General features: G+C 53.4%; 1 protein-coding gene across 1 annotated transcript; it reads left to right on the top strand.

Annotated features, from left to right (window-relative positions):
* The first annotated feature begins 14182 nt into the window (after window positions 1-14182).
* Window positions 14183-19589, top strand: LOC141997356 (WAP four-disulfide core domain protein 18-like). The gene is made up of 4 exons (XM_074969681.1): window positions 14183-14278; window positions 14831-14974; window positions 15373-15507; window positions 19294-19589. Exons 1-3 carry the CDS (start codon window positions 14203-14205, stop codon window positions 15504-15506), a joined length of 354 nt encoding a protein of 117 aa, XP_074825782.1. The 5' UTR covers window positions 14183-14202; the 3' UTR covers window position 15507; window positions 19294-19589.
* Window positions 19590-23830: the final 4241 nt, after the last annotated feature.

The following is a 23830-nucleotide window of genomic DNA, read 5'->3' as shown; positions in this document are numbered from 1 at the left end:
CGTGCCCTTTGGCCATTCCAAAACCCCAGGGGGTCAAAGTGGGATTGGGTCTTCTCCCCAACAAGCTGGCCAAACACAGCCACTTGGTTATAGGACTGTTTAACTTTCTTAACAGCTTTCACTTCATCTGAGACCTCCTCAAAGCTATCCACACTGGATCCTTCAACAGGAAAGTCAGTGGATCCATTCATAATGGAAAATTTCTGGCTGTTAGGAACTGAAACCTTCTTGATTAAATCACTTTCACACCCTTCAGTTGCAGTAAACTGCTTGCAAAGACTCCATGAGGATTCCTTTCCCTAGGGCTTTTCTATGCAACAGTTCACCCCTCCCAGAAATTCTGCCCTTACCCTCTTCACCTAGGGCTTGCTCTAGAGGAACACTTTCCTGAGCAACAACAGACTCTTTCTGGGTCTCCCTTACATCCAGAATCACCTCTGTCCCATCCGGCGGATTTCCCACACAACCCCCTCTCAGGCAAACTTACAGACTTCCTAGATAAAAGGTTAGAAGCATTCTCCTTCCCTTTGCCACACACAAGTTCAGGAATCTTTTCCTTCTTGCTACAGGTTTCCACACCCTCCGTAGGTAACACAATCAAATCACCTTCCTGCTCTCCTTGTGCCCTGGCTAGGATCTCACCCTGATTAGACAGAGTTGCGACACCCTTTCCCAACAACACACTAGCAACAGGCAAAATACAAGCACCAGAATTGTCTGGGCTCTGGGATTTTACATAGACACTAACTGGATGCGACCTAGTTACAGGGCCATTCTCCCAAGCAGACGCAAACTTAAGACCCTTCCCTTCCTGGGCTTTAGCTGAATCCAGAACCAGCTCTGAGACAACTGCACAACGCTCAACCATCACAGGCTGAAAGGCCCCTTCTGTCTGCTCCACAGACAAAGAAGAGCCGGACACACTTTCTCCTTTCCCAGACACACAGCTTGGGATCTCTTTCCTCTGGTCCCAGCACACAGGGCTGTTCACAGACAACTGCTTGGAGATCGGGGTAGCTCCCTCCACAGGCAAGTCAATACCCCTGACAGACACAGGCACGTTTCCTTCCCTGTCACAATTCTCCACCCAGCTAACAGGTAAGGTCCAGGGACACTCATCTTCCACTCTCCTCGCCTTCCCACCCTGCTGACTAGACACAGCCATCAGCTCACAAGGCTGCCTAGGCTCATCCAAACTTTCCTTACCAAGCACCTTGCCACTCCCAACAGATCCCCTGCCCTGCCTGTGTCTCCCCCCACTCAGCTGGGGTCTCAGCCCCCACTGTGCTCAGCGCTGCCCTTGCTGTCCCAGTGGGGGTAGGCAGCGAGCTCGCTGCTTTCCTCACTGCATCAGAGCCAGCCTGAGCCCCCTCTCCGGTGTGCAAGGGGGCGGGGAGCCCCAGGGGTCTGGTTACAGGCAGGCAGGTTGCCTGAACCTAGCAGCTCCTCCCTGCTGCCAGCCAGGTCATCTGCATTTTCACTGACCATTTTCCTCTCCGCCGATTGGTTCCCTGGATTCAAATTCAAACCCTTGGCAGTTACAAGAGCAGGGCCTGGATCCTGATCCAAAGAGACAGTCACTCCCCAACAGGGTCTCGCAGCTGGTATCCTGGAGACCCCAACGGCCAGCCAGCCCCACCCCTCCTGGGTCTGCACAGGGATCTGGGCCATAGGCAGGGCGAGGGGTTTCATCCCTGGGACCCTCACCCAGCTCACACAGCCCCTCAGCCTCTGAGGCTGCACCACCAGGGGCCTGACAACAGTTCTCTCTGTCCCAGGATCTCGCCACCCCAGGAATGTCTCCCCATTGACCATCACCTTCTGCTCCTACTGGAGGCCGGAGGGGCCCGACCCCAGGGAACTCCACACAGACATATAGGTTAGGACCAGGAGTGGGAGTCTGGCTGACGGAGTCTATGGCCTTGGGACCCAGCAAGGGAGCTAGATACCGGGGCTTTTCTGCAGGGTCCCCCTGGTTCAAATCTCCAGCCTGCTCAAAGGCAGTGAGGTGGCATCCACATCCCCCCTCTCCTTACCCAGGGGCAGCAATTTAGTCTCCAAGTTCCCTGCGGAACTGGCCCCCCGGGGTCTATCCCCACTCACCCCGGGAGGTCCCCTAGGCCTCTCCGCTCCCCCACCGCCAGTTCATGCTGCTGCTGCTTCTGCAGCTCTTTCTCGGGCTCTCGCTGTCTCTCACAGTCCTCTTGCTCTCTCAGACTCAGCTCCAATCCCGTCCATCTCCGATCCCCGGATGGGGAAGCCGATCGTGAAGATCCCCGTCTGGTCGGGGACAGGAGTCTTGGGGATGCCTGGCTCCCACTCCAGCTGCTCCCAGATCCTGCTATAGCCCCATTTGGGGTCAGGAATCTGTTCCTTAGAGCGGTCATCCTCCTCCAGCTGCACGATTAACTGTGCTTTGGTGAACTTTCCAATGCTCAAACCTCTCTTTCTGCACCGGGTTACAATGTCCTTCTTAAGGAGACGGTGACAGGCCATCACTCCGCTCTTCCCACGTTGTTGTGGACTCACAAGGCTGTGCACTCTTAGCTCCCCACGGTTTCCAGGGAGAACCTGTAGTGTGCCAGCCCTTCTCAAGGTCACCACCTCTTTACCAGGGTCAAGCTGCAGACTCCTCCGCCCCGGGACCGCTCGCTGCAATCCCCCGGAGGACCCTGTTATTGCAAAAGTCCTTCTCTCTCCCAGGGCCAAGCCGCAGGCTCCTCCGTCCCTGAGACTGCTCCCTGCAGTCCCCAGGGGGACCCCATTACTGCACAGTCCTTCTCGCTGGTCACACACTCCCAGGGGTTAACCGCCCCCCAAAACCGCTCCTCTCTGAGCCTTCAGCACACCTGGTCCTCGTCAATCCCCCTTCATTTTACTGCTCCCCAGTCACTTACTGCAGGAAGTGCCATCCATGGGGTGCAGTAGATCCCACCGCTAACACCAGTTGTCACGGAGTCCCTGGGCGATGCTCTGGAACTGCTCCCTACGAAGCCAGGCAGGACTCTGGAGCAGTTGCCTTTCTGTGAGCAGCCTGTCTGCAGGACACACAGCTCACACAGCTTCCGCCTTCCTGGGTCTGACCTCGGAGCCTTCAGCCTCCTCTGCCCCTCCGTGCGCTTCCCACAGCGAGTCCGCTCAGGCGGGGTCCTTGGGAAGCCAGAGGGTCCTGAACCCCAACTTCGCAGTCAGACGTGACTCTCAGCCAGCCAGTAAAACAGAGGTTTATTAGACGACAGGAACATGGTCTGACACAGAGCTTGTAGGTGCAGAGAACAGGACCCCTCAGCTGGGTCCATTTTGGGGGGCAGTGAGCCAGACAACCACGTCTGCCCTTCACTCCATGTCCCAGCCAGCCCCAAACTGAAACTCCCTCCAGCTCCTCCTCCTCCTCTGGGCTTTGTCCCTTTCCCGGGCCAGGAGGGCACCGGATTCCTTTGTTCTCCAAGCCTTTAGCTTTCACCTTGCAGGGGGGAAGGGCCCAGGCCATCCGTTGCCAGGAAACAGGGTGTTGGCCACTCTCTGTGTCCAGACCCCTGCACACACCTGCCCTCTAGGGCTCTGCAATGATCATACACCCTTATCCCACCGCCTAGACACTTAAGAACTGCATAGGAGAAACTGAGGCACCCCCACACTTTTCAGAGGAAACATTAAGAACAGTCCCACTTCGTCACACCCTGGCACTCTGCTCCCATGGGCTAGGGGCTAAGGGAGGGGTCGGTACGTCCTTCTCGCTCTCCCACCGGGTCTCTGACACTCCTTCAGGGGGTCAGGGATCAGGCACTCCCCAAAGGTCTGGGCTATCCATGTCTGTGTCGTGTGCTGTGGATCACGCCCTGTCCATCTCACTAGTCGCCCCCCGCAGCAGGTTCCCTCAGCTGATGTCTAACGATGGGGGCTGAATGTCTCTGTGCCCTTGACCCTCGTCTCTGGGACGTGACCAGAGGAGGGTGCATGGGGAGGTCTCGGGGGTCCCACCACCACCTCTCCATTAGGCTGTGATGACCCCAGAGAAGCAGTACTCACATGTCCCCTTTAGGGTTGTTGACCCCGTATGAGTGGCTCATGCACGTTCCCCTGAGGGTGTGATGACCCCGGTAGGAGCAAACCCTCTGGCCCTGACAACAGCCCTCCCGGCAGCACAGCATCACCCAGCGGGGGTCCTGGCAGGAGGACGTGGGCTGGGGGACCGTGTGAATGTCCGTCACGCCATTGCTTTCCCAGAGCAGCACATTTGTGCTTTCCAGGTATTTTTATGAGCTGCAGGGACATCACGGGGCAGGGGAGATTTATTACAATGGGGTCATAGGAGCCACAAACAGTGGAGCAATCTGCTCGACATGTTAGATGTCTGTGCACAAATACAAGGAGTGTGTGGAATAAACAGGCTGAACTGGAAGGATTAGCACATAAGCAAAATTATTACTCAGTTGGCATCATTGCAACTTGGGAGGCTAAATCTCATGGCTGGAATATTGGTACAGAGGGGTGTGGTAATCCAGGAGGACAGGTAGGGGAAAAGGGGCGAGGTGTTGTATGATACCTCAAGGATATACACAGCTGTTCTGCGTTCCAGCAGGCGTGAGAGTCTCTGGCTTTAACTAGCAGGGCGAACTGCAGCCTGTGTGCGTTCTCTCCCTCTCCGTAGGGGAGTAGCCCTGGGAGTAGCCCAGCCCAGGTGTGTTTGGTGGAAACAAACACTCTGTCCCTGACAAACAGCCCGAGGTTGTTGGGCGTCACAGCATCAGCCAGCGGGCAGGACGGGGGGAACGTGTAACAGTCACTCACCCTGGCACTTTCCCAAGGCAGCACATTAGCCCTTCACTGGGATTTTTGAGAGACATGGGGGACGTCATTGGGCAGAGGTGATTTATCAGCTCCCCAAGTGGAGTGTATGGGATCCTGGGGAACCCCTGGCTCTCCTTTAACATGCCGATGGGACTGGGACCCAATGCTCCCAGGAGGCCCTGCAGCCAAGGGCGCTATTTCAGATGTGGGGGGAGGGCAGCTTTAACCGTGATTCCAGGGGCTACTTAAGCACCTGTAAACTCAACAGGGTTTGGGGTTTTTTGGCAGATAATAACTTGGAAATCAGAGGACAGGAGCACTGTATCTAATTCCTATATAAAAGAGACTTAAATAAATATTAGACCCACTCAGCTCTAATACTAACATGTTCTCTCATCTTGTGTCAAGTCACTGAAGGGACACTGGTTAGGTTTAACATTTTAATGAATATGTATCTATTTGTTACTAACTCAACAACAATTGAAACAATTGTAGAAAAATCTAGAGGACTTTCAATCACTATTTTGCAGTTCACCAAACATGGAATAGATCATTTAATTTTGGAAATATCCTGCTAGGACAAGCCCCCATGAGTTTATACTGCACCTGCCTGGGGCTCAAGGGGTGTTACCTCACTACAAATTTAGACTAGAAATGAACCTTAAACAGGAGTAAAACTGACACTTTCAAGTCACTTTCACAGTATTGCCAACCCCACCTGTTCAATAATCATGAGATTGGCTTTAAAATCCTGAGATGATGTAAATATACCAGATGTGGGGTTCTTTTCATTTGCCTTCTGCTTTTTGAGCCTGTAGGGTGCCCTGGGGTCACAATTTGAAGCTTTCTCCACAGCCACGAGGGCTAGAAACTTCATTTTTTTTTATGAATGAAGGCAGAAATCATCACAGATCCATTTGACTCCAGGAGCTGGGCCTTTAAGGAAACCAATAATTATCATGAGACTCATGACTAAAACATGAGAGCTGGCAACACTGCTTTCCCTTCTGTTAAAAGGCTCGTTACATAAGATCATCAGAACAGCAGACTGGGTCAGACCAAAGGCCAACCTAGCCCCGTGTCCTGTCTGCCGACCGTGGCCAGTGCCAGGTGCCCCAGAGGGAATGAACAGAACAGGGAATCATCAAGTGATCCATCCCCTGTAGCCCACTCCCAGCTTCTGGCAAACAGAGGCTCGGGACACCATCCCTGCCCGTCCCGGCTAATAGCCATTCATGGACCTGTCCTCCAGGAAATTATCTAGTTCTTTTTGGAACCCTGGTATGGTCTTGGCCTTCACAACATCCTCTGGCAACAAGTTCCACAAGTTGACTGTGTGCTGTGTGAAGACGTACTTCCTTTTGTTTATTTTAAGCCTGCTGTCTATTAATTTCATTTGGTGACCCCCTAGTACTTGTGTTATGAGAAGGAGTAAATAACACTTCCTTATTTACTTTCTCCGCACCAGTCATGATTTTATAGACCTCTATTATATCCCCCCCCCTTAGTCGCCTCTTTTCCAAGCTGAAAAGTCCCAGTCTTATTAATCTCTCCTCATTCAGAAGCCATTCCATACCCCTAATCAATTTTGTTGCCCTTTTCTGAACCTTTTCCAATTCCAATATCTCTTTTTTGAGATGGGGAGACCACATCTGCACGCAGTATTCAAGATGGGGGCGTACCATGGATTTATATAGAGGCAATATGATATTTTCTGTCCTATCATCTATCCTGGTCTTAATGATTCGCAACATTCTGTTCACTTTTGTGACTGCCGCTGCACATTGAGTGGATGTTTTCAGAGAACTCTCCGCAGTGACTCCAAGATCTCGTTCTCGAGTGGTAACAGCTAATTTAGACCCCATCATTTGATATGTATAGTTGGGATGATGTTTTCCAATGTGCATTATTTTGCATTTATCAACATTGAATTTCATCTGCCATTTTGTTGCCCAGTCACCCAGTTTTGAGAGATCCTTTTGTAGCTCTTCGCAGTCTGCCTGGGACTTAACTGTCTTGAGTAGTTTTGTAACATCTGGAAATTTTGCCACCTCACTGTTTACCCCTTTTTCCAGATCATTTATGAATATGTTGAATAGGACTGGTTCCAGTACAGACCCCTGGGGGACACCACTATTTACCTCTCTCCATTCTGAAAACTGACCATTGATTCCTACCCTTTGTTTCCTATCTTTTAACCAGTTACCAATCCATGACAGCTCACTTTTCTTAAGAGCCTTTGGTGAGGGACCTTGTCAAAGGCTTTCTGAAAATCTAAATGCACTGTATCCACTGCATTCCCCGTTGTCTACATGCTTGTTGAGCCCTGTGACGTTATTGACTTGAACTGGGACCACATAGAATGTTGTTGCAACCAAGGTCCTGTAGTGGCACCAAATCTTGTATAAAGGGGGTCAAATAAAGTGTCTAAGTCAAGGATATGGTTTGCTGGTTATGATTATGCTGTCTATATGCATGAATCTTTTTTGTATTTAAAGGTATAAGTATTGGCTCTATACCGTCTGTAGTTCAAACATGTGCTGTGCTTCTGGGGGACACCCCAGACAAGTTGGTGTCAGCTCTGCCTAGCTTGCTGGATGGCCCATTAAGGACCATCCTCTATACAATTGACCCACTGAGAGAAGGCAGACACGCCTTGGGACTCAGTCAGGTGTGCAGGGACCTGCCTATGGACAGAACTCTGAGGTGTTTCCAGGCCATGTGCTGGGCAGCTTGTCCTTGGGACAAAGAAAGACAGACCACATGGCAAGAGACTATACAAAGCTGCGGCAGCTCCTCCATCTGGTCTTCAATCCTGCTTCCTACCTCTGGAGGGACTTCGCTACCCTGAAAAAAGAAAAGGAGTAATTGTGGCATCCTAGAAGCTAACACAAGCCCTCCTTTTCTTTTTGTGGATACAGACTAACACGGCTGCTACTCTGAAACTTTGGCTACACTGAAGCTTTGAACCAAGGACTGAATGACCCACCCCAGCTGGGGATGTTCTCCAGAGACTTGATTTGAACCTGCCGTTTATTCCATCACTGCTGCAAGCCTGAACCAAGAACTTTGCCATCGCTGTATGTCATTGATTCCATTTAACACATTCTAGCTCCCATCTCTATCTTTTTCCTTTTATGAATGAACCTTTAGATTTTAGATTCTAAGGGATTGGCAACAGTGTGATTTGTGGGTAAGATCTGATTTGTATATTGATCTGGCTGTGGGTCTGGGTCCTTTGGGATTGAGAGAACCCTTTTTTCTTTTACTGGGGTATTGGTTTTCATAACCATTTGTCCCCAGAACGAGTGGTACTGGTGGAGATACTGGAAAACTGGAGTGTCTAAGGGAATTGCTTGTGTGACTTGTGGTTAGCCAGTGGGGTAAAACCAAAGTCCTCTCTATCTGGCTAGTTTGGTTTGCCTTAGAGGTGGAAAAACCCCAGCCTTGGGTGGTAACTGCCCTGCTTGATGCAATTTGTCCTGAATTGGCACTGTCCGTGGGGTCCCGCCAGAACCAGCCTCGTTACAACCCCCTCAAAGAATTCCAGTAGATTGGTGAGGCAGGATTTCCCTTTACAAAAACCATGTTGACTCTTCCCCAACAAATTATGTTCATCTATGTGTCTGACAATTTTGTTCTTTACTATAGTTTCAACCAGTTTGCCCGGTACTGAAGTCAGGTTTACAGTAATTGCCGGGGTCACCTCTGGAGCCCTTTTTAAAATTTGTCGTCACATTAGCTGTCCTCCAGTTGTTTGGTACAGAAGCTGATTAAAATGATAGGTTATAGATGACAGTTAGTACTTCTGCAATTTCACATTTACAAAAAGAGAAGGCGTACTTGTGGCACCTTAGAGACTAACCAATTTATTTGAGCATAAGCTTTCGTGAGCTACAGCTCACTTCATCGGATGCCTTCAGTGGAAAATACAGTTGGGGAGATTTATATACACAGAGAACATGAAACAATGGGTGTTACCATACACACTGTAACCAGAGTGATCAGGTGAGCTATTACCAGCAGGAGGGGTGGGAAAACCTTTTGTAGTGATAATCAACGTGGGCCATTTCCAGCAGTTGACAAGAACGTCTGAGGAACAGTGAGGGGGAGGAATAAACATGGGGAAATAGTTTTACTTTGTGTAATGACTCATCCACTCCCAGTCTCTATTCAAGCCTAAGTTAATTGTATCCAGTTTGCAAATTAATTCCAATTCAGCAGTCTCTCGTTGGAGTCTGTTTTTGAAGTCTTTTTGTTGTAATATTGCGACTTTTAGGTCTGTAATCGAGTGACCAGAGAGATCGAAGTGTTCTCCGACTGGTTTATGAATGTTATAATTCTTGACGTCTGATTTGTGTCCATGTATTCTTTTACGTAGAGACTGTCCGGTTTGGCCAATGTACATGGCAGAGGGGCATTGCTGACACATGATGGCATCTATCACATTGGTAGATGTGCAGGTGAACGAGCCTCTGATAGTGTGGCTGATGTGATTAGGCCCTGTAATGGTGTCCCCTGAATAGATATGTGGACACAGTTGGCAACGGGCTTTGTTGCAAGGATAGGTTCCTGGGTTAGTGGTTCTGTTGTGTGGTGTGTGGTTGCTGGTGAGTATTTGCTTCAGGTTGGGGGGCTGTCTGTAAGCAAGGACTGGCCTGTCTCCCAAGATCTGTGAGAGTGATGGGTCGTCCGTCAGGATAGGTTGTAGATCCTTGATGATGCGTTGGAGAGGTTCAGCCCCCAACTAAAATCTCTATCAGTGTTACAGAGGGCGAACAGTTTATCCTGTCCTGAGGTGACATGTACCCAGTCAATATGGGGATAGTTGAAATCCCCCATTATTATTATTGAGTTTTTTATTTTAATAGCCTCTCTAATCTCCCTGAGCATTTCACAATCACTATCACCATCCTGGTCAGGTGGTCGGTAATATATCCCTACCACTATATTCTTCTTCTTAGGGCATGGAGTTACTATCCATAGAGATTCTGTGGTACAGTTTGGTTCATTTAAGATTTTTATTTCATTTGATTCTATGCTCTCTTTCACATATAGTGCCACTCCCGCACCAGCACGACCTGTTCTGCCCTTCTGATATATTTTGTACCCTGGTATTACTGTGTCCCATTGATTATCCTCATTCCACCAAGTTTCTGTGATGCCAATTATATCAATAGCCTCATTTAATACGAGGCACTCTAGTTCACCCATCTTATTGTTTAGACTTCTAACATTTGTATATAAGCCCTTTAAAAACTTGTCACTTTTTAGCTGTCTACCATTACATAATGTAATTGAATGCGACTTTTTTTCATTTGACTGTTTCTCATCAGATCCTACTTGTATTTTATCATCTTCCATCCTCTCCTCCTTACTAGGACATAGAGAATCTCCATTATTAGATCCTCCCTTAAGGGATGTCTCTCACCGAAGGCTCTTAAACACAACACTACAGTGACTGAGTTGCAGTTCTCACAGGAGAATATTTAAAACCAAACACCAAGAAAATTCTGCTTTTTAAAGTTGAGAAAGAATTGAATCTTCTGAGGTCTATCAGGGCCACTGCAGGCAGGAAAGGAAAATATACAGGCACAGGAGCTCTGGGCAGCTCTTCTTCTTGAAAGAAAGTTGGAGGGTTAAATCTTCTAGTGCTTCATCCAGGAAAACTTTTGTTGCCATCAATGCCTCCACTCACAGATGTTAACAAGTGCTCAATAACTATACACTTCACCCTTAAATATCTGAGCCATCTTATCGAGAGTTGCACATCGTATATGCATTGGCTCAGGGACTGGATTTTTTGGCATATTCTGAACAGTGCTGAGCGCACAGATGGTGCTCAGTGAATAATACAAATCATGACAATAATTGTCGGCTTTATGGACTCTGGATGCAGTTTCTGTTCTTTGTTCTGGAATTGGCCTGGGTACAACTGAAACCCGAAGAAATTGAGGCATAAACACATCGGATACTTATGACACTTTCTCATTCCTTCCTTTTCTCAAACTCAGGACAAAAAATGACTGAACAAAATGGTTTTCAGTTAAAATGTAAAATTGCCCAGTAGCCATTGCTGTACAGCCCAGCCTCGGGCCGAACCTGCCACCCCTGGGGAGTTAAGTCATCTCCTCTCATCTGACTCTCATTCTCCAGCTTTCCGGATCTCTGTGCTGCTTTTCATGCTGTCAGCCATGACCTCCTTCCTAGCTGCCTGGGACCGTGTGCTGGAGTCTCCGAGAACTGGCCAGCTTGGTTTTGCTCCCAGCTATCAGAGTCCTCTCTTTTTGCACCATACAGCAGAGAGAGCGGCTGGTCTTCTGGACAGGGAGCTAGCCCTGAGAGACCTGGGTTCTGCTCCCCCCAGGGACTTCCTGTCTGACCCCACACCAGTGCCTTAAGGACAGAGTTTCAAAACCTTTTACACACCCAAAGATGCAGCTAGGTGTCTAGTGGGGTTTACAAAGCACCAAACCTTCTCGTCACTTGGATGTATTTTTTATGAGATGGGGGGACATGGGTGGGGCATTGCCACCCAACCGTAGATGTCGATAGTGGGAGGAGGGTGCAATTTAAAGCTTAGGCTGCCCCCCGAAGAGCTTGAGTCACGCCCCACCTCCCCTTACCCTCAGTCTTCCGGCTGCAGCCCCCGATGCTGGCTGCTACTTTGATGGCAGCTGCCACTTCCACTGCTTCATGTTCCTAGAAGCCGAGCGCTTGGGGATCTTCTTCCTCTTGTTGGTACTGAGGCCCTGCAGGAAAAGCTGCTGCTCTTTGTAGAGAAGCAGCAGGTCAGGGCATTGCCCGATGGCAGGGGAGGCCATAGCCAGTGAGCCGCCAGCCAGCCCCAGCCTTGCCAGCAGCTCTGAGCAGCTGGAGGGTGGCCCGGAGCGTAGGGTGGTCGTCAAACCTCAGCCTGGCTGAACAAAGGGGTGGGGAGCAAGGGGAAATGGAGCAGAGGAGACAGGGCATGAAGCAGCTACCCTGTCCCCAGCACCACTTCCAGGTTTGCAAACGCAGCTGCAGTGGGAGTCACCCTGTAAAAAACCCCACAGGGGCAAGTTAAATCAAAATAGGTCTTTTATCTTGGACTAGTACCTGAGCGAGCCAGTCAGCAATCCCAGCCCCACTGCGCTAGGGATGTAAAAACACTTCTTTAAAGACACATTCCCTGCCCCACCATGCTTCTATCCCAGGCCCAGATCCTGCCGGTGATGGGGCACATGTGTAGCAGGGCACCCTGTGTAACTGTACGGTAAAGTGAATGCATTGGCCTCCCGGTGGGGCTGCTGCTCCCAGCATCCCTCGGTGTGACGCCCTCGAGAACAGACGCTGCTGAGCAGCGGGAGAGGTTTCAGGGTGTGGCTGACATGGGACGGCCAACCCCCTCCCTCACGCCAGGGCTGAACAGCTGAGCTTAGTGCCCCGAACACTCCGCAGCCACCATCACAGCCCCGGGGCTGCAGCAGAGCTGAACAGCGCTTGAGGCTTCCCTGACCCACCCACCCAGGCAAGGCAATGGCTGGTGGAGCCCGAGAGCCCTGCCCTGGCCCTCACCAGGAGCCCGAGCTCTCCTACGACACCCCTGCTACCTGCCCACCGCCCATGCCTCAGCACATGAGCACACAGGGAGTCAAAAGGAAACCCACGGGCCGGAGTGGGGAGGCCCAGTCCTGCCCAAGCCCCTGGAGACAGAGTGATTTCCAGCCATGGCTTCCAAGGCCCCCCAGGCTGGGGGCTCCTGTGCATTAGCCACCCCCGGCCCTGATAAAATCCCCCCCGGGTCCCTGTGGAAGACCCAAACAAACACCAGGGCAGGCGCCCAGCCCCACGGGCCAGCGGTGACCCCACTGCGGGCCCAGCCCTGCAAGCCTCAGGCAGGCGCAGAATTTGCCTCCCTCAGAATGCGCGGCCCCATTGGCCTGGCGGGACCCCCCCCCGCCCCCGCACAGAGTCTAACTCCGCCTAGGAGCATCCGGTGGAGGATCAGTCAGGATGTTCCTGCTGGGACACTTGGGGGTAGGGGGGCTCTGGTCTGAGTTCCCAGGAGTCTGGGCTGGAGTCCTCGTGCTCCTGAGAACAGACACGTGTGGAACGTGCCAGACCCTCCTCTCCTGACGCACGCTCTGCTCCCCGCTCCTGGGCCATTTTCTCCACCAGTCACTCGGGCCGTTTCACCAGGAGCTGTTCCTCACTGGGCCTCACACTCCTCCCCAGCCGGCCAGGGGCTCAGCTCACCCTGGGCCGCAGCTCGGAGCAGGGTCAAAACATCGACCAAAGGGGCCTGACATTTAGCAGCAGCTAGAGACTCTCCCCTGCAGAGTGCAGCTGGCCTGTGGGACCCCCGCTGAAGAGCCCTGTCGGGCGTCGGGCGTTGTGGCTGGATCTGCCAGGGCAGGACTGTTCTCTGATTGCTAATGACAGCAGGATGGGGGCAGGGACGCTATCTCAGGGCTTCCGTCCTAACGACATCCCAGTGGCAGGAACAAAGAGAGAGAGAATCCTGATTCCCAGCTACCCCATGGCCACTGCCCCCCAGTCACTCCCCCCAGCCCGCCCACCACTGCCACGCATGGCATTCGGCGCCAGCCCTTTAGCCAAACACAATCCCTGGGCTCACAGCCTGGGGAGGGAAATGGTCTGGCCTGTGCCCTGCAGGAGGTCGGACTTGATGAGCTAATGGCCCCTCTGGCCTGACACTGTGGCTCTGTCCACACTTGGCGCCGGGGGCGTGATTCCCACACTAGCTCTCATCCAGCTCGTGCACTCAACAGGGAGTGCAGCCGGAGTAGCACTGGCAGCGGCAAGCAGGGCATGGGTTAGGCATCCCGAGTATGGACGCGCCTGAACCCCAGGGGTATGTCCTCCAGGCAGTTCGCCTCATGCCGCCACCCACCATGGCCCCGCTGCCCCGGCGACATTCCCGTTCTTAGCTCACTAGCTGGATGAGAGCATGTCTGCCGGAGCTGGCAATTCCCCCTGAGCTCCAAGGGTGGACATAGCCTGTGGATCTGTGAGCTGCCCACCCAGGCACCAGCCCACCCCACAGGGACAGTTACCCTTGCTTGGGGGGTGAGCAGAACATGGTGGGACCCCCCTGAGCTGCTCCTGCCACCCTCTCTGGTGGAGCCCCATCCCACACGGCACAGGCAACAGCTCCCCGCATACAGCTTTGGGCTCTCCGCCTTCCAAGGGGATTTCTCAACAGCCCGACCCTGCCCAAAGGGACAGGACAGGCCCTCAGGGCTACAGCGCAAGTTCTCCTGTGAAATGGAGTCAGGAGGAAGTTAGGTCCCTGTTGCTCAACTGTGAGCCAGCCCCTCCCTCTCCCACCCAGCCCCACCCTGCGCCAGGGTTTAAATCCCAGCCCGGCTCAGCCCTGGGCACTCAGACCCAGCTCCCGGCAGCACCATGAAGTCAGGGGCCATCGTCCTCCTCCTGGGGCTCCTGGCCCTCTGGGCCCAGCTGCCACCTACGGCTGCTCAAGGTGAGTAGAGAGAGCAGCTCAGGTCAGCAGAGAGGAGCCGCCTGCCAGCTCAGCCCAGGCCATGGTGGCAGCATCCCCTCCTGTCCTGCTCTGTTCGTAGGTATGACGGGAGCCTGCCCTGGGTAAGCAGCTGGTACTCCTGGCCTTGGCCCTGCTAGTGCAGCTGGGAGAAGAAGGGCTCAGGGCAGGGCTCTGTTGCCATTGGGCTCTGTGACTCTCCTCTCCCAGAAGCCAGCAGGCACCCCACCTCCTCGGTGGGGCCAGGTGAGTCCTGCTGGCTGCATGCAGCATGCGGGTGTCTGGCAAGCAGGTCTCCCCACCCGCTCCAGGCTCAGCAGCAGGCTGGGGCCCTCGACCAGGGTGAAGAGACGAGCGGGGAGCGGAGTCCGCATAGCGGGCGGAAGCTCTGGGTACCAGGTCTCTAAGTGCGGAGCAGGAAGCCAGCGGGCAGGGGCCTGTCCTAGGCAGCAGCTGTGCAGCGAGGCGGGGACAGAGTCAGGGCAGCTTTAGGACGATCCTGCTTGACTGCCGTGTGCCTATTCTGCGTTGCAGTGCGACCTGGAGCCTGCCCCAACATCCGAGGCCCAGGGATCTGTGTGGAGAGATGCCGGGGGGACAATTCCTGTCCTCCAGGACAAAAGTGCTGCAGTAATGGGTGTGGCCACATCTGCATGACACCAATAACCCGACTGCGAGGTGAGGTCAGACCCAGGTTCACGTCAGACTCTGCCCTGGACTCGGACGCTCTCGGCACCTTGGGGGGATGAGCAGGGAGGAGAGGTCAGGGTCACTCAGGGAAGGGGCAGGACCTCAGCCCCATTAACCAGCCCTGGATGATCCCGCTGCCCCCAGCCACCGGGCTCAGAGTCTCTACTCAGACTGGATGGGGTGGTTTCTTTCCTCTCCCCTATGGTGAGCTCCCAGCTCAGGAGGCCAGGGGCAGGCGGCAGGGTATCTCTTCATCCCTAGCCCGAGTCACTTCCCTTCCACTCACACCCTGGCTCACACCCACCCTGCATCCTCACGTGGAGCGGGTAGGGTTGAGCTGGTGTCTCCAAGGGGTGTGACTGCCAGGAGATTGTTCTGTGCTGCAGGGAGACCCGGCGTTTGTCCAAGGCCAACTGGCTTCGGCATTTGTGTGGAATTGTGCAGTTCTGACGTGGAGTGCCGCAGGAGACAGAAGTGCTGCAGCAACGGATGTGGCCACGTCTGCACGACAGTAATGTGAGGTACGATGAGGGGAATCGCTTTGCTCGGAGCCCTGCCCCAGGCTCGGACACTGGGGATGTTCCAATCACAGGACCCCCCAAGTCCACCTCCAGGGCTAATGGACAAAGGAAGGAGTCGGGATCACTCATTGAGAAACCAGGACCTGCCAATTTGCCCAGGGCTCGGTGTCTTGGCTGAAGCCAGAAGTGGATTCCTCTCTCCTGGCTGGGCCCATCTGTGGGCAGTTACAGGCTGTAGCATTGACCGGGGCGTTCCTAGTGAGACCAGCTGGGCTCCACTTGCACCAGCTCTGGGTTCCCCAGGCCGGCAGCTGCTCGCGCTCTCTCGTGGTGAACCTGGAATTCAGAGCATCTCTGACGAGCAGCAGTGCAGAGCAGAGATGAGAAGCAGGGCCCAGGCACAGTGAGCCCGTCACTCAGCACCTGACAAGCTTGAACGGGGGGCACCTTAGGAGTTTTCCAAGGGGCGGGTTAGATTTTTTAAAGCTGAAATCTAACAAGCTAGGCTTGCCAATAGGGTCCGTGCGATGGGGGATATTCGCACAGGATCTAGTAGGAGAACCCCTTTTTAGGGAGTCCAGGGAACGTTACCTTACTAATTTAAATTCACCGTTTAACTTGGGCAGGATTTCTCACACCAAGGCACTGAGTTATTCTTAACCGTCCAACAGACTGGCAGCAGTTCGCCATCGACAGCTCACCAGTCACGTGCGGGCACAAAGTTCTGGGCCTGTGCTGAACACAAATACAGTCATGCAAGCAATTGTCAGAGCGTAGGCTTGAGGCTCAGCAAGTGCACCAAAGAACAATGCAAATCACTGAGATTTCTTATTGCACTGACACATGACTGCCTGTGTTCGGTAGGGATCTAACACACTCATCACCCGGCCAGTGTTTCTCCAAGGACTAAGGAGGCACTTCTCTTTAAGGCACTTTGAAGAGTGTGGTCCCTGCTATTGGAATGAATGGGTCCAAAAGGGGTGAGTTTAGAATATCAAAAGCAATTGCTTAAAGCTATGGTTCAAATCTCTTAGGCCAGTTTGCTTGGAGCGCCGTGCATACAGCATTAGTTAACATCTATCACGAGTTACCTGCAGTCTCACTAGGGAGCATAGACTTCGGGCTCGTCTGCATGTGAGCCGCTGCAGCGTTTCAGCGCAGACGCTACCCACACCGAGGGCAGGGGTCTCCCACGGGGCAGGGAATCCACCGCCCCGCGAGGCCGTGGCTAGGTCGAGGGAGGAATTCTCCCAGTGACCTGGCGCCGTCTGCACCGCGGTTAGGTCACTTTACGTTGCTCAGGGGTGTGGGTTTTTCACACCCGGCATGACGGAGCTGGGTCAATTTGACTTTTGAGTGCAGCCCAGGCTTTAGCAAGAAACCTGCAGTTCTGATGTTACAGACTATAGGGGAAACAATCTAAATCTCACTTCTTATTCTCTTAACCAGGGGCTGGGAGAAGAGTCCTTCCCACACAGCTGCTCCAGGCAGCTGTTGGTCCCACTCGGGCTTCTGCAGCTACTTCCCGAGCCCAGTGGCGACCTCAGCTTAACATACCCTGACTCCAGGGCTTGTTGGGGGAGGGGAAGCCAGGCCCGCCCTGATGGCTAGTGCCCACTTGCCATCTGGGTGATCAGATTTCAGCTCTCCAGTTCTCTGCTGCTTCCCTCTGTACCCACTAGATGGCTCTGGTGTAGAACAGATTTATTCAGTCCCTTTCATAGAATATCAGGGTTGGAAGGGACCTCAGGAGGTTCTAGTCCAACCCCCTGCTCAAAGCAGGACCAATCCCCAACTAAATCGTCCCAGCCAGGGCTTTGTCAAGCCTGACCTTAAAAACCTCTAAGGAAGGAGATTCCACCATCTCCCTAGATAATCCATTCCAGTGCTTCACCACCCTCCTAGTGAAAAAGTTTTTCCTAATATCCAACCTAAACCTCCCCCACTGCAACTTGAGACCATTACTCCTCGTTCTGTCATCTGCTACCAGTGAGAACAGTCTAGATCCATCCTCTCTGGAACCCCTTTTCAGGTAGTTGAAAGCAACTATCAAATCCCCCCTCATTCTTCTCTTCCGCAGACTAAACAATCCCAGTTCCCTCAGCCTCTCCTCATAAGTCATGTGCTCCAGTCCCCTAATCATTTTTGTTGCCCTCCGCTGGACTCTCTCCAATTTTTCCACATCCTTCTTGTAGGTTGGGGCCCAAAACTGGACACAGTACTCCAGATGAGGCCTCACCAGTGTCGAATAGAGGGGAACGATCACGTCCCTCGATCTGCTGGCAGTGCCCCTACTTATACATCCCAAAATGCCATTGGCCTTCTTGGCAACAAGGGCACACTGTTGACTCATATCCAGCTTCTCATCCACTGTAACCCCTAGGTCCTTTTCTGCAGAACTGCTGCCGAGCCATTCGGTCCCTAGTCTGTAGCGGTGCATGGGATTCTTCCATCCTAAGTGCAGGGCTCTGCATTTGTCCTTGTTGAATCTCATCAGATTTCTTTTGGCCCAATCCTCTAATTTGTCTAGGTCCCTCTGTATCCTATCCCTACCCTCCAGCGTATCTACCTCTCCTCCCAGTTTAGTGTCATCTGCAAACTAGCTGAGGGTGCAATCCACACCATCCTCCAGATCATTTATGAAGATATTGAACAAAACCGGCCCCAGGACCGACCCTTGGGGCACTCCGCTTGATACCGGCTGCCAACTAGACATGGAGCCATTGATCACTACCCGTTGAGCCCGACAATCTAGCCAACTTTCTATCCACCTTATAGTCCATTCATCCAGCCCATACTTCTTTAACTTGCTGGCAAAAATACTGTGGGAGACCGTGTCAAAAGCTTTGCTAAAGTCAAGGAATAACACGTCCACTGCTTTCCCCTCATCCACAGAGCCAGTTGTCTCGTCATATATCTTTCTCAGCAGAGGCTTTTGAGGTTTGGTTCATTTCAAGGGCTGTAGTTCAGAATTAGCCCATGTTATTCATTGAAATTTCCCCCCTTTTAAGCAATTTCTTTTAATAATTCAAAGTTGTACCCTGGTTTGGTGATTTGATTGGTCAGGTTCCTTCCTGAGCTATCCAGTGCCTCTGCCTTCGAGAGTGCAGCTGTCCTCTACCATGAAAACAAGCAAAATCCATTAACACCTTGTAAATGTGGTGGATACACTCCAGACGTTGTTTGAGTGCAGACTTGCCTTTCACAATTTCGGGCTTACAATAGAACAAGAGACAATCTACAGAGAAAGAAAAGGAGGACTTGTGACACCTTGGAGACTAACAAATTTATTTGAGCACAAGCTTTCGTGAGCTACAGCTCACTTCACTGGATGCAGCTGCAGCTCACGAAAGCTTATGCTCAAACAAATTGGTTAGTCTCTAAGGTGCCACAAGTCCTTCTTTTCTTTTTATGGATATAGACTAACATGGCTGCTACTCTGAACTGTACAGAGAGAGAGTTTGATTCACAGGGCAGAGACGTGTGCAGTATCTGGGACAATACAGCTTAGCCTGTTAGATGTGATTTAGAAGGAAAACAGTTGTCTTGTTTATAATCTGGGGAGAAAGCCGGTGGCTTGGGTTTCTGGGGAGCCCAGGCAGTGAATCCCCAGAGGAACGCCACTGAACACACACTTTGTCACGTCTCGTAGCTCAGTCCTGCGGGATGGTCGGATACTGCAGTAGTGGGCGCGGAACGGAGCAGAACACAGCGTGGGGGCCGGGGCCATTATATAGAACTCATGCTCATTCAAGTCTCTAACTCATGTCCCCTCCTTCTCTCCAGGGCTTGTGTTCCCTCCCCAGGCCTGTGAGTGCTGGTGCCCTGGGATCCACCTGCTACAACGGCTGGGGAAGATGCTCCTTGGCCCAGTCGCTCTTCCCGTCTGGTAGCTTACTCTCCCAAGCACCCCCTGCCCTCCATTAACTGTTTCGGGGGGGCCCTGCTGAGGGACTGCTTTGTGTCCTGAATTTGGGGCCCCTGGCCAGGGAGCCAGGGGCTGTTCCTGCAGCCTTGGGGTGTGTTCCTCTCTGGCCAGCTCAGGCCACTGTGTTTTGCAAAGAACCTTTTCTCTCTTAATAAACGTGTGATTCATTAACCCACCTCTGCTTTATCCCCCCCAGCTTGCAGCCTGGGCTGGTGCCCCGCGCACCTCTCGCAGCTCCCAGGACCCCCGTCACCAGACCCCCCCGGCTGGGCCAGGCCAGGCCTGCGCTGATGTTCCTGTTTGGAGCCGCAGCTCTCAAAGGGAGAAAATTCACTCAGAGAGAAACGTGCTCCAGGGCTGCCCCCGATCTGAGACCAGCCCCAGGGCCCCCAGAGCTAACCCAGGGCTCAATCCAACCCCAGTCCCTTGCAGAACAACATGCCTCTCTCTCACCCTCCTGCTCGTTCTGGGGCACAGCAGCAAAGGTGCAGCTCCAGCACGCCCCCTTGTGGCAGACGTAGCAATGCAGCAACTCTGTCTCAGTTTCCCCCACGGCCCTTTGGCCTGCCCAGCGTCGGAGTCCCTGGCCCTCTGGCCAGGCCACTCCACAGGGGTCAGTCCCATCCAGGGCCACAGCGTCATTTACCCAAGTTCAGCAGAAATGACAAAACAACCAAACCTTTGGCCGGTCACCACCTGATAGTGGGGGCCGCCGCAGTTGCAGACCGCCTGGCTGTCTAGCTTCAGTTGGCCCCACAGCCCAGGGGCTGGCACACTCCACCCCTCACCCTAGGGCTCAGGCAGGCTCCAGCTCACTCTGCTCCATGCCCCTTCCTCCTCCCACCTGTGGGCTTCCTCCGATTTTAGATGCTGCACCCAGGCCTAACCTCCCCACCCGTACACCCACAGAGGAGCACCTGAGCCCCTGGCTTCCAGTTAACCCCTTCCAGACCAGGACAGAGTTATATACCCCCTTACAGGCACCCAGCACCAGGGTATCTGGGTGCCCATACAAAGAGAAACCCCTGCAAGCAGCTGGCAGTTAAGCGAACCATGCACTATGTTCTAAAGACCAAGCCATTCCGCGCCAACGTGCTCACTCCTCCAGCCGGGCATGAAGGGACTTCAGTCGCTCTGTCTCCCCCCCGCATCCCCGCCACCGGGCAGCGTGCAACAGTGCCTCCTACCTGGGCCCCGGAACGGCAGTCCAGGCTGGCTGGGATACTGACGGGGTAGCACGCAAGTGAACTGCCAGCTGACGCTAAACGTGGGGAGCTGCAAGCCCCAGAGAGGAGGGCAGGAGAGAAGCAGGAAACATGGGTAGGACCTGGACAAATGCAGCTAATGCATCCGGGGAAAATAATGCCAACGGCAAACCTGTAATGGGAGGGAGCATGGAGGGCAAACCTGGCCTGCAGCACTGGACGGGCGAGCGCATGGTGCTGGGGTATCAGCCTCAGGACGCTTGCCCAGAGGATTCCCTTCAGGGATGGGTCCAGGCTCATTCGCTGGTGTCCTGCATAGGCCAGTCCTCCCCCAGCCAGAGACACCCCGGCCAGCAGCCTCCTGCCTGCTCTCTGCCTCTGAACACAGCCCCACCCGAGAGGCAATACGGGGCTTCCACAAATGCTTAGCAGCCACAGACATTGCCACAGCCATCCCAACGCCAGGCCAGGGGCTGCCAGGAGCCCGCCGCCTGGCAGAGAAGCATCTTCCCTCTCATTCGGCACATGGGGCTGCTAAATAGGGTTTGGTGCTTGGTCTGAAGAACCAGCCCAGACGCAGCAGGTCCCAGTGTCCTGGCAATGCCAGAGGGAATGAGCAAGTCCAGCTGTGGGGTCAAATCCCCCAGGCTCCAGAAGCCCTGTCAGCCTGCAGGAGACGTCCCCTCACCTGACCGACAGCCTCAGGGCCCAGCAAGACCTGAGTGGCCCCTCCAGAGCCACCCAGCCCATGTGCTGAGTCTGGTGCAGGGGTCGAGCTCCTCCATCGGTCCCTGAGCCACTTGTGGCTCACACCAAACAGCTTAGGTGCAGGGAAGGATTATAAAGATGTTTGCATCTCATTACCACTCAGCTGGCTTGGAGGGGAGTGGGACGGGCGAGCCAATTTAACAGCCTTGTCTTGCCCATAGAGCAGGGGGCCGGGCGTCCTGGAGTGCCTGGGTTCTACTCCCTGCTCTGCTCTGCTCTGACTCACTCGAGGGCCTTGGGCAAGACCCTTCCCCTCTGAGAGTCTCAGTTTCCCCAAGAGAATGTTCCATGCCAAGGTGACTGTTTGCCCAGTGCATTGGCCATGGCAGGTGCCACCCCGGTGCAATGGCTCCACATCTCCTCGTTAGTGCTCAAAAGGAGCTTTGAACATGAGAAGAGCTAATTACTAATGAGGCCTGTGCTCAGTCAGCCATTGCTATCTCAGTGCGGGGACGGCTGGGCTCGGTGCAGAGCGACTCTCCTCACAGGCTGTACTGTGCCTGGAACACGACGAGTCACTGCCTTGGCACAGCACAGAGCTGCTCCTGAGCCTGTGGCCAGCCCTGCCCCTCAGGGCCAGCATCCACCCTTCATGCTGCAAGGGGCATTGGGATGCCCTCACCCCCAGCACAGCCACCTCCTCTCTGGGTGCTGCCGAGCCAGCCCTGCCAGAGACGACTCACCCATACGAACATCAGAACGGCCAGACTGGGTCAGACCAAAGGCCCATCTAGCCCAGTGTCCTGTCTGCCGACTGCGGCCAGTGCCAGGTGCCCCAGAGGGAATGAATAGAACAGGGAATCATCAAGTGATCCATCCCCTGTGGCCCATTCCCAGCTTCTGGCAAACAGAGGTAGGGACACCATCCCTGCCCGTCCTGGCTAATAGCCATTGATGGACCTATCCTCCATGAACTTATCTAGTTCTTTATTGAACCCTGTCATGGCCTTGGCCTTCACAACGTCCTCTGGCAAGGAGTTCCACAAGATGACTGCGTTGTGTGAAAAAATACTTCCTTTGGTTTGTTTTACACCTGCTGCCTGTTAATTTCATTTGGTGGCCCCTAGTTCTTGTGTTATGAGAAGGAGTAAATAACACTTCCTTATTTACTTTCTCCGCACCAGTCATGATTTTATAGACCTCTATCATATCCTCCCTGAGTCATCTCTTTACCAAGCTGAAAAGTCCCAGTCTTATTAAGCTCTCCTCATTCAGAAGCCGTTCCATAACCTTACTCAATTTTGTTGCCCTTTTCTGAACCTTTTCCAATTCCAATATCTCTTTTTTGAGATGGGGCGACCACATCAGCACACAGTATTCAAGACGTGGGCGTACCATGGATTTATAGAGAGGCAACATGATATTTTCTGTCTTATTATCTATCCCTTTTCTTAATGATTCCCAGCATTCTGTTCAGTTTTTTGACGGCCGCTGCACACTGAGTGGATGTTTTCAGAGAACTCTCCACAATGACACCAAGATCTCGTTCTCGAGTGGTAACAGCTAATTTAGACCCCATCATTTGATATGTATAGTTGGGATGATGTTTTCCAATGTGCATTACTTTGCATTTATCAACACTGAATTTCATCTGCCATTCTGTTGCCCAGTCATCCAGTTTTGCGAGATCCCTTTGTAGCTCTTCGCAGTCTGCCTGGGACTTAGCTACCTTGAGTAGTTTTGTACCATTGGTAACAAAACGCAGAGGCGCAAGAGCCCTTGGCAATGCTGCAGATTGGAGACAGTTGCATCCAGCAGCAGAGGCCCCGGGCAGTGGCTTGGCCCCGGTTCACTAGCACGCCCCTGCCACATGTGCATGGGGAGTTCGCACAGGCTGAGGGAGACTTTCATGTGGCTGCCACTTGGCAGAGAGGAGCAGGATGGACCTGAGCTGCAGGCACTTGGCGAGGAGGCCGGGCCCGTGCTGGGACGAGTGTGGGCACGGCCTGGCGCATCACTCCGGGAAACGCTCTCAGACACAAGGAGGTGCCGCTCAGGGAGAGCAGCATCATGTCGCCTTTCCCTCCAGAACCTCCCTGTCAAAATGCAGAGGGGCCCCTCTTCACTCTGCAAACCCTGCTCCTCATTCCAGCCCAGCAGGGTAAGGAGCAGCTCTGAGCTGCCCGCTGGGGCACCAACAAACATGCAGCCCGTTGGGACCGCACCAGCCCCCCCCATGCAATACAGAGACACCCTCTGTCATCCAACCAGTGCAGTGCCCCCAGCAGCTGCCACCTGAGTGCAATGACCCAGTTCTCTGCACAGTGCTGGGAGGACGTCCTTGTCCCATCTCCTATCCCTCCTGCTCCCCACATTCCCACCGGGCTCTGGGCTTTGCCACACGCGGGCTTGAGCATTCTCCGCTCTGCTGAGCAGGGCTCCCTTGGGGCACATGCAGGCTCCCTGCCTTTAGCATGTGGGC

This window comes from Natator depressus, chromosome 13 (assembly GCF_965152275.1).
Source record: "Natator depressus isolate rNatDep1 chromosome 13, rNatDep2.hap1, whole genome shotgun sequence".
In the NCBI taxonomy this organism is placed as follows: Eukaryota; Metazoa; Chordata; order Testudines; family Cheloniidae; genus Natator; species Natator depressus.
This window is presented reverse-complemented; position numbering and strand designations above follow the sequence as displayed.

Coding starts and splice junctions, on each gene's coding strand:
- LOC141997356 (XM_074969681.1), top strand. CDS start 14,203: ATGAAGTCAGGGGCCATCGTCCTCCTCCTGGGGCTCCTGGCCCTCTGG. Junction 14,279..14,830: donor GCCACCTACGGCTGCTCAAG/GTGAGTAGAGAG, acceptor TCTGCGTTGCAG/TGCGACCTGGAGCCTGCCCC. Junction 14,975..15,372: donor ACCAATAACCCGACTGCGAG/GTGAGGTCAGAC, acceptor TCTGTGCTGCAG/GGAGACCCGGCGTTTGTCCA.